This window comes from Pecten maximus, chromosome 12 (genome assembly GCF_902652985.1).
Source record: "Pecten maximus chromosome 12, xPecMax1.1, whole genome shotgun sequence".
In the NCBI taxonomy this organism is placed as follows: domain Eukaryota; kingdom Metazoa; phylum Mollusca; class Bivalvia; order Pectinida; family Pectinidae; genus Pecten; species Pecten maximus.
This window is the reverse complement of record NC_047026.1, coordinates 9,637,681-9,648,315: the sequence shown is the minus strand read 5'-3', so window position 1 is coordinate 9,648,315 and position 10,635 is coordinate 9,637,681. Positions and strand designations below refer to the sequence as shown.

Genomic DNA, 10,635 nt, shown 5'->3' with positions numbered 1-10,635 from the left:
ATTGCAGGTACTTTTTTCACACCAAGTACTTTTTAGGTAAAGTAGGAGACATAACGTACGGCCTGCTGCTCTGGTGTTGTTGGCCGATAGATTAGCCCAAGGCAAACAAAATTCAAAACTGCACAGTGATGCCAAAACTGCACGATGGCTAGCGAAAATTTATTAGTGTTTCCAGGACTGCACGATGTGCTAGAAATTGCATGGTGGCTTGCGAGAGATGAACGGTCTCGTAAGAAAGAACACTCCAATCGAAAGTGGAGCAGTAGACTTAAATAAAGGAAACGAGTTGCGAGATATGCACAAATTAATCCCCAACTATACAGTATAAAATTCAAATAACATTGATTATATTATTATGTTGAACATAAAAGTGGATAATTCTATACAAATGCAACTTTTTAGTGAAGAACTGATATTGGATTTATAGTGCTACTTTACTAACTCATACTGATATACAGACGAATCACTTCACTATTGTATGATTCTTTTTTTCATGTTCCTAACTGATTTGTGAAATTTGTTCAATGATGAGACATGACTATCTAGATGTAGTGTTGATATTTTGTATCTTTGCCAACTATGTCTTCCCTCGTTGCATCAGTTTAAAACAGTTCTCATATTGCGATTTTTAGACAGCGACAAACGTTGTACCGACTAAATATATTCGTTGTAATGGGAGTTGACTATGTTTGATTTTATTAGGTTAACGTCCTATCAACAGCTGAGGTCATTTAAAGACGTCCTCCCGTGCGTGCGATATACATGCGTGTGATGAGGGCGTGTGTGTGTTTTGGGAGGCTGCGGATTGTTCGTGTTAAGTGTCCTTGTGATAGCTTGGAACTTTGGCGATTTATAGTGCTACCTGACTGAAATATTATGCCAAAGACAACCAATAGGACACCCCATCAATTTTTCAAGAATGTGGTATGTCTAGGCCAGGGGACAGAACCCAAAGCCTTCCTCACAGGGGCTCAACTACAGAACAAAAGTTAGGCTCTGTCAAGGGAGACGTTAGGAAGAAAAAGGTAAAAAAAAAAGAGAGAAAAGATAAAATCCTAAATCTAATCGCCTCCTACGATCAAGCAACGGGGGCAGCAGGTAAAATGTTCTTACCTGCAAGGCCGAGTTGACGAGGAAGAAAGTAATGATGTATATTCAAAAAAGGCTAAATAGGTGGCTTTCGCATAAACGAGAAAAAATGTTTTGAGATTAACCTTACTGTCACTATGATGGATTCATCCAACCAAAGGTCGTGTAAATATAAGGAGTGAAAATACATCCAATACCATGACATTGCAAACTTGGCAAAAGAAATATTTTCAAAAATCATATAGTATTGTCGTTCAAATCAGTTCAGGGGTAAAATGTTGAAAGGAGCTGATAGATGGGAGTTATATTATACATTCAAGCCCTGGCATCGGCTGGTCGATACGTACCAATTTATGTGTCTTAAAGCAAAGTATTGATCTAGGCCAAAGTCGACGACCACCTAATGCGCATTTAATGAGCATATCATGTCAGAAAAGAACAGTGGCCTATTGTTAAAAACAGAACAAAAATTTGTATAACAGATGCTAATGTCATTGTATTGAAAGATTTGCCTGCAGGAATAAACAACTTGTGTCTAACACAATTGTGAAAAGATTAGACAAATTAAATGGTTAAGAAAGCATGGGCAAGATGTAGTATCGTTTCGTATGTTTCCAAATTGTAGAATTACACACTAGACTTGACGTAGTGAAATAAAGGATGAGGTATGACTGTTGATTCGTTATTTGCATCCTTGTCCACCACACAAGAATGAAATACAAGTTATCATACCCTCTTCCAAATGCCGAGTGTTCAACTGAAATAGTTAAAAATTCGGGTACGTCACTGTCAGGGACATAATAATTCAACGATTTCTACAGTTGTAAGAATGTTCAACTAACGTTAAAACGCAGACCAGTTATAATTGATTTATCAATGTGGGTTGTCTATAAGTATTTGAATTGACAGTAATTATCCAATTATATTATCTTTTAATCCACTGAAGATGTATATTTCTATAACAATTACGAATTATGCATAGTAGTACATACCAGCGAAAGGTCTTCATAGGATTTTCCAAGAATTCTCTCTCGGATGAACTGTTTCGCTATCTCTTCCTCGTATGCTTCATCAATGGGGATCAAAGGGATGCACACGAAGTTGTCATCTGGTTTGGCCACTGTGAGCCAAGCACAGTAGAACAATTTGGCACCGAACACTGATTGTCCTAGGATACGCCCATAACCCGAACTGTGAAGCCCTATAACCTGCAAAATGTATGCGAACAGAAAATATCCGTTGATTAAAATAAGAAGAATCTGTTCGAGACTTCTATATTTAGTAACTGTCGCATTGACGATTCGAATGCGAAGTCATGGTATAATATTTGATGTAGGTCTCTTAATATTGCAAATGCCATTTCAATATCGCACCACTGTTAATATTGTCCCATAGTGTATCAGTACCTTAATCACTTTACTAGTTTTCCATTGTCTTTATTTACTGATTTACAATGCTGTACGTGCACAATAAGCATTTGAAATAAAAGTACACATCGCCTTCTGTATAACGACGGGCTTTTCAGGTCACTCGCATATATATTGAGGTAATGTGATTGCTAAATGCAACATCATTAACACCGTTAGAAATCACTTTTTTTTCAACGGGGCATCTGTAATCAATTGAAAGTGTATAACAATATTCTCATGAAAAGTCCAATGCATCTGATTGCTTTTAACGTTTCCATTTAAAATATTATATTTGTTGTCGGGGAAAAGTTATACTTCGATGTTTTTTTTTAAATATAATCGAACTTTTCCTCATTTGACGCGAAAAACACTCAGGCGCACATCAAAATCTACATTAATGAGTTAAATTATTTCAAATGCCTCGTTTTATCATTTTATAAGTTGGATACAAGGTTGCACTTTTGGAAAAACGACGATCGTTGTTAATGGTTATGTCCCGATATTGGAATTATTCAGTGTTTTAGTGTCGAAGGCGGCATGGAAACGAATTAACATCACTACAAGAATGCAACAAATCGTAATTAAATCAATATAATATATAAATAATTTTCAACGACATTCAGAATCATGTAGATGAAAGATATGTATTGAAACCACGGCGTCTATTGCTTCCATGCCAACCCAACCGGTTTCAATCAGGAATGCGGTGACAAAGGGAAAGTAGAATATATATGCGTAACTTGCCCTATTCGTAAAAATCTTTTCAATGCTAGTACTATTTGATGTTGTTGAACTATATTTCATCAATGCAAACATTGAAAACTAACAAAACCACTAAAAAATACATAATGCAGCCTTCGCTCAGGGCAGCGCAGACACAATACGTAGCCTGTAAACAATATGAATTCATCGGAATGTTGAAGTTGCAACAAAGTTCAACAATGTATATTGTACATGAATACAATAATGAGAAACATAATGTGGCACAACATAAATCCACATGCGTGGTGAACAAAATAAAGTATGAGACTTTGGTTGGTATTGGAATATTACTGTGTAAATAACATTGTATAGGAACTTTCTCAGAAAAAAAACGAGTTAAGGTTTCCATCTTCTTAAATTTCAAACCCTTTATTATCGACGTCAATTTCCGCGTGATGACGTGTTGAATGCCATGCGAATCAATTTTAATCAAAATCCTTCTTTACATTCTCGTTGATCAAAACAGACATGTGTATTATATACTTTCTCCATAAGTGTTTTCATCAGATGCTTTTATTGATAATGCTTTGTTTTTTGTTCAACAGTATTTCAACGTTTACATAAGGTTTACCTAGAATCAATTTTGGCAGAATGTAAATGAAGACTGAAGGAGATTGACGTAAACCGTACATGTCAACGAGCTGGGGAAATGAGGATTTGATATGTACCCTGTGTGCCAGGTAAATTCCAGCGGATGCCGCTCCTGGCTTCGATGTCTCAAGTCCAAAACAATTGGTATTCAGGTAAGATGCGCTATGCAGCATATCAGTAGAGAAAGCCAGAGACAATTTCATCTTCCCGATCCTTCATTAAACAAAAAGAGTATAAAGCTGTGAAAATGATAGAGTACATAAGTGTTCCACGGTGAAATATTCGTCGTTTACTTCATCGACAACACCAACCATAAATGTCATCAATATGATACTTTTTCCTTAAGACCAAAGGTCTCAACAGCCTTGAACGATAAATATTCAAATCAAAATGCATAGGAAGGTATGTCCATCTCTAACATGAAAATCGCTCCTGATCAGAGAAGATTATTCGGATAAATGTGTCGAGAAGGAAACAACATGGCTGGTGCAGTCAATAGAACGCTTGGACGAAAGTTAATGTGATTTAAATAAAACAAAAGCAAATATAACTTGACTAGATGCTAACTCTGCCTACATCATTAGCATCAAGAAGAAATATCGTACTCCACCTATAAAAATATGTCGCGTTGACTTTCTCCCGGGGCATGCAAAGTAGGCGATACCACTTGTAATATAAATATTTATTTTATAACTATTGTGAAACAAGTGATATACACTTATATTAACCACTCTTTTTGGCCTGGATAGTAGCGCTCAAAATTATATTTCAAGAAAACCACAAAAAAAGTATTAAAGGAATGAAATCAAAAATGCCTCCATATTTGTATTTCCCTTTCTTAACCTTTCTGGAACTCTCCTTAATTTCTCTATCTCTCTGTCACGTATATATCAGCAGAAAAATGTGGAGCAGACCCAATAAATATATCTAAAACTGACGGCATAATTATTTCAAACTATCATCAAGGTAGCCCATCAATGATACGCAAATGGTTCAATTTGGTAATGTACTGCTGGGTACAATGTAATGTACATACCAGCACAACATTATTGAAATTCGTATATAGCAGTTATTAGAACTATGGGTGTTGTTATTGTCAATGAAGCAGTAATGAACACAAACAGTAGAGAAAGGAAACAGATGTTATACGATATGATGATAATAAGAGATTCTGTTTTACAATTAGGACAAATCTCATGTCACAGCGCCGATGTCCTTTAAACTTTAACTTACTTATAACAAATACTTTACGTTGAAAAGGACGGCCAGTGTCCATTACTTTCAAACTTAAGCCTACGTATAACACAGACATCTTGCTGAATAGGAACGATCCCAGTTGGTTAAATCCTTCAATTTTCACGTTTCTAATAGCAAAGGCTTGGATAAGAACAGGCACAGTGGTCAAATTCTTCAAACATTATTACCTATAACACAGACTTCCTGCTGGATATGGACAGTATCCTGTTTTGTGTGGATCAACGGTCACAGTGTCAACGTCTTTCAGACAGGAAAGCTGTTTACGCACGTAGTCGTTGATGGGAAATGGTGGTAGCAGCTGGTCATCTTCAGGTGGATTTCTTATTATGGTCGTATAGTACCCACCCCACGCTGCGTCTGCCAGTAGGTAAAAATTTAGGCCCTGTAACATAAAATCTGTAAAAAGGTAAGGCGCCTAGAAAAGTTGTCACATCTACGAGGGCCATTTCAACATTATACAATCCTATTAACTGAAGCCGTGGCATCAGCTTCAGGGAATCGCATGCAACGAACATTTTTTTAAATCTTTTAATTGACTGAACAGACCTTAAACCAACATGATTTCGTACCATAATGCCAGCCTGAGATATACACAAACAAACATAGGCAAAATTAAATAAAAACAAAACAAGCAAAAAAAACAAAACAAAAAACAAAAAATAAAACAAAAAAAAAGGTCCTGTATGATACTATCGTTAGTGAGTATATTTCAGTTATTATGGCAAACGCTATATTTTAAAAAAAGAATCTTATTTCAAACAAATTGCTAAATTCACAGTATTGGAACTTAAGCGGCCCCTGGCGGAACAGACCCAGTCGTTATACAGAACTGTTTACCATTAGCCAATGATGTTCTAGACAAGATATAGACCTAGGTCAAAATTCACTATCAATTGTATACAAAGTTTGTTTCCTTTAACCCTATCCATCTCCATATGCAGCTTTTTCTTGCCCGAACTCCATTCAGGCGTCTATAGCAATTCAGGGTACTTACCTCTGTTTTCTCTATTGTGACTTTATCTCTTGCCCAAGAGTCATCAATCATGCAAAATAAATGACCCTTCCCCAAGAGATGTTTTTGACCAAATTTGGTCAAATTCAATTACGTTGTTCATGAATAGTTGCAATTGAAACGAAAAATTGACGGCCAATGACAACTTCACATGTGCCGTAGGTAGACAAACTGCTGTCCTGTTTTGGATTGAAGGTGATACGAACTTCCATACTAGTGGGGTGAAACCTAAAGGAGTGTCACAGAAAGAATGAAGTGTAGTTATGGACGATAACTCTGCTTGAGCATGATACCCTGCTAAATCAAAATACTCGAGATTTCCGTCTCAAGCTCAGTGATTCCATGCTCGAGACCAGGTTTTCGTCAAAATTGTCCCATGTCTAAATTTCTGTCAATAGGAAGCATCAGCGTGGTTCTATGGAAAAGAAAAAAAATAAATTCGGATCTAAATGTTGACCAATTGGATGCCTCTATGTGGTTGTCATGGCAATAAAACACATGTGGTTGTATTCGAATTCCCCTAATACCCCTATTTACAACTTTTCATCCAAATCCAATATCTAAGCTTCACCAAATCAGAAGCCTTGGTATGGTTGATATGGCAACGATACCCATGCAATATAATTTGCAGTTCCTTAAAACCTCTATATACCTATTTTAATCGAAATCAAACAATATATAAATGTTTACCAATAAGAGAAAAATTAACCTGTGACAGTCATCTTGGTTGACCAAATAAAAGGGTCAGTTGCACACCAATTGATCTTGATCTTTGATTATGTAATGGTTATCTTATAACACTGATAACCCCAAAACCTTTTCTTTCCACACATTACCTTTAATATCCCCACTTTAATATTAGGTTTCTCACTTGTGGTTAAATTCACTTACGCGACATTTAAAACACTCCTTAACATTTAAAAATTAATACTGGCACAAGGAAATTGAATGGTTTTGAGGTTACCAGTGTTTAACAATTTTCATAATTTCACAGTGTTTTGGAATATGTAACTTTAATTAATTATGAGACTTCAATTGGCATCTAATCATGAGTTCATGGCCTTCTGTGTTTTAACAGGATAGGGAAAATGCACGGCCAGATCATTGTTCGAAACCGGGACCCCAAACACTAGCCGGATGCTCTAACAATTAAGCTACCTTGTCGCCGCCGTTCATCCCAATCCAATTATGTTATAGTGTGTTGTTCAATAAGGTAGTCACTAACTACTACAAGGAGGCGCAGCCTCGAAATGATCCTGACTGTTCATGAGTATGTTGTTATAAACTCAGCAAACAAACAAAGCAAATCAACCTAAGTTCAGCATAGCAACAAATGCACTCGCGGTTTTCTAATCAGTAAATAATCACATATCATGTCACCCAAGCTTTAAACTGTCAGCTGATCCTATTTCATTTTAAAAAAATCTTACATTTCCTGCTGTAACAAATTAATTTACAGTGTTTACATACCTTATTCTGAAAATCAATTGAAAATAGTGGTTTAATTGCAAAAAAAACCTTCCTTTATTAGTTTCTATGGATACGGGTGAAAAAGCGGGTAAAATATACCAGGATTCATTGTATTGTAAACATCGAATAATTATTCAATTATCACTTCTATAATTTATAATTATTCTAATCCCAAATGATAAGTTGTGTTTAGTAATTTTGAAATTGCTACTTTGTGATTTTGAATTACATAAAGATGTAATGTAAATGAAGTTTAATCAAGTATAATAAAACATATTTTCTTTTCAGTTTCGGATTGCGTTTCTATATCCTTTCAGTAGATATTTAAGTAGGTCATTTAGTGGGACTTTATTACCAATATCTTGATTGTACTAATGATTGCAATATTATAATTGTTACTCGCCTTGGTCCGATACTCTGCTCGAAGGTTCAGAATAGCATCGACTGGATCCACGGCTCCGTGCTCTGTAGTTCCAATAACACACACGACGGCAATAACGGGCACCCTTTTAGCCAGGCATTCATCGAGGAGTTTCTGCAAAGCTGAGAACAATACAACAATGAAAAATATTCACTATGATAATCCATATTTGTTTTAATAGAATTCAGAAAAAATAACAGGCAGTTACCTTGTAATCCTGGTAATGTACCGATACTTGAACAGGATAACAGGAACAGAAACATCTTTTTTTAAACGATGCACTGAGAGGGAGTGTGGGTCAATATACCTGGTGGAACGACTTTTGTACGACTCACTTTTCATATATTTTGCCGTATATACTAGCGGAAAAAAGAAACGCATATTCGTTTTTTCTTATATAGCTTTTAAACAGGTGGTCTTATTTCAATTTAATTTCACACTGAGGTACATCAGTGCACAGTGAAAATAAGGTTAAAATTAAGTCGACCTTGACTCTACGCTGCATGCTTCAGCAGATTTTCAAGAAAGCGTGCATCCTGGGTACTCTAGCTCAATATGTGCTGGTAAATCACTAAAAATCGAACATTTGAACATTACATATCAGTCACAAAACATTTCTTTTTGAAGGGATTGTGCAGCGAAATGCCGTGATTAAGTGTATTCGATAGGGCTGGGGCCATCGCTCTGATAATGCAGGGTCATGTAGTCCAGTAATATTGTGTGCACGAGACAACAATATCCCGTTTAGTTGGGTGTCTCAGAGCTGCATGGAGATAGGGTGACCGTCCCAGGAGCTGATGTCCGCGCTTTGCATCGCAACGTCAAGATAGAAGCATATGCTCATTGGAGACATGTGATTGACGAGTCTTGCTTCCGCTTTACAGATCAGATGGACGACAACGAGTCTATCGACGCCGTTGCGAGCGATATTCTGTCACTTTCGTAGCAAAAGTGACAGATTCGCAGGAGTCCCGGACGGTCTGTTATGGTATGGGCAGGGATATCCCAAGACGTGAAAACACCTCTCCTCCTGGTTATCCATGGTAATCTCTTCAGTCTTCAGACCACACGTTCTTCCTTGTATCCATCAACGTTGCAGTTCCTGATTTCCACCATACAGTCCAACTATGTCCCCAATCGAGCATTTGTGGGACGAGCTAGACAGTAGGGTCATGTGCCTTAACGGTCGATATGATTAAGCATATTTGAACCCTAAGAACTTGAATGAAGTTTAAGGTAATTCATTTGAGCAATCGTTATAGCCCTTTACGCATTGATACTACAAAACAAATATCAGGTATCTGGGCATGTTGGTTAAGCATATTTGACACCAGTGACCTTGAATGAAGATCAATGACAATCATTTGAACAATCTTTATAGCCTATTACCCTAGAATTATAAAAACGCAATATCAGATCTTTCGGACTCTTGGTTATCAAGAAGAAGTTGTTTAAAGATTTTTGACATATTTCATCCCTGTAACATTGAATAAAGGTCAAGGTCATCCATTTAAACAAACTTGGTAGCCCTTCATCCAAGTATGCTACAGACCTAACATTGGGTCTAAGGGCATTTTGTTCATTCAAAAAGAATGTGTTTAAAGTTTTAGAATAGTTGACACCTGTGAATGAGGTCAAGGTATTCCATTTATCAACACTGTTAACCCTTAATCCCAGCATGCTACAGGCCCAATACCAGTACTCTGGGCTTTTCGGTTATTGAGAAAAAGTCCCTTTGAATGAAAAGTTTACGCACGACGGACGCACGACGCAACAGACGGAAAGTGATATGAATATATCATTTGGGCAAAGATCAAAGTGACCTTAAATGTTCGTCATCACGTTCCCATATATCGTCGCTCAAACTCACGCAGGGCCTTTATTCAGGAGCTTGAACAATATCCTTCAAAGGGAAATAAACACCTTGATGGAGTCAATGTTAAGGAGAGTAAGAGACTGATGCCAGGGGTGGGCACGCACGTAACTGATTCGGATAAGGACCGGCGTAGGGTAACCATTCTAAAACGGTATTCATGCTAACACCGTCTTTGAAAGTGTTACATAAATAAGAGGTTAACGGGAGACACCCCTTACATAAATATAATACTCTGGAACATTAAATCTTAATTTATTCATTTTTTATTTATTTATATGTTGTTTTGTTGTTTTCTCTTTTTTTGGGGGGGGGGGGGGGGGTCTTAAGAGAGATATTACAAGTATTATTGACAAGTGCTTCTTTACAAGAAGGTTTTCAGATAATTCTAGAAAAGGAAATGGTTGGAGAATGTACTTGAAAAATTTGACAAATTGTTAATCAGAACTGATTTACAATTGTCAAGAAGAACTACTAGTATATGAATACTGTTGGATTATCAATTTGCATGATAGTAAGAAACAGGTTGCCATTGTCAAGTAGAGCTTTATGAATTCTGTTTGTGATATTAATTGCCTGGAAACTGTGAACGGTTGAGATTTATAAACATTTTAATTCTGGAAAAAAGGGAAAAAAGGATTAAAAAGGAAAAAGAAAACCCAAAAACATTTATTTTAAAAAAGACAATTAAATTTTTTTTGGCAAGTGGTTTTTTTTTAAAAAAATTTAATAAACCACCCCTTTTTCTTAA

General features: G+C 36.4%; 1 protein-coding gene across 1 annotated transcript in view; it reads right to left on the bottom strand.

Moving 5' to 3' along the window:
- Positions 1–1,517: 1,517 nt before the first annotated feature.
- Positions 1,518–10,635, bottom strand: part of LOC117339788 (L-tyrosine decarboxylase-like) — a 14,943-nt gene continuing 5,825 nt past the window's right edge. The window contains exons 4-7 of the mRNA XM_033901498.1: positions 7,994–8,133; positions 7,591–7,596; positions 2,082–2,297; positions 1,518–1,535 (exon numbers count right to left, since the gene is read on the bottom strand). Of these exons, the coding sequence (XP_033757389.1) occupies positions 1,518–1,535; positions 2,082–2,297; positions 7,591–7,596; positions 7,994–8,133 (380 nt within the window). The remainder of the gene's footprint in view (positions 1,536–2,081; positions 2,298–7,590; positions 7,597–7,993; positions 8,134–10,635) is intronic.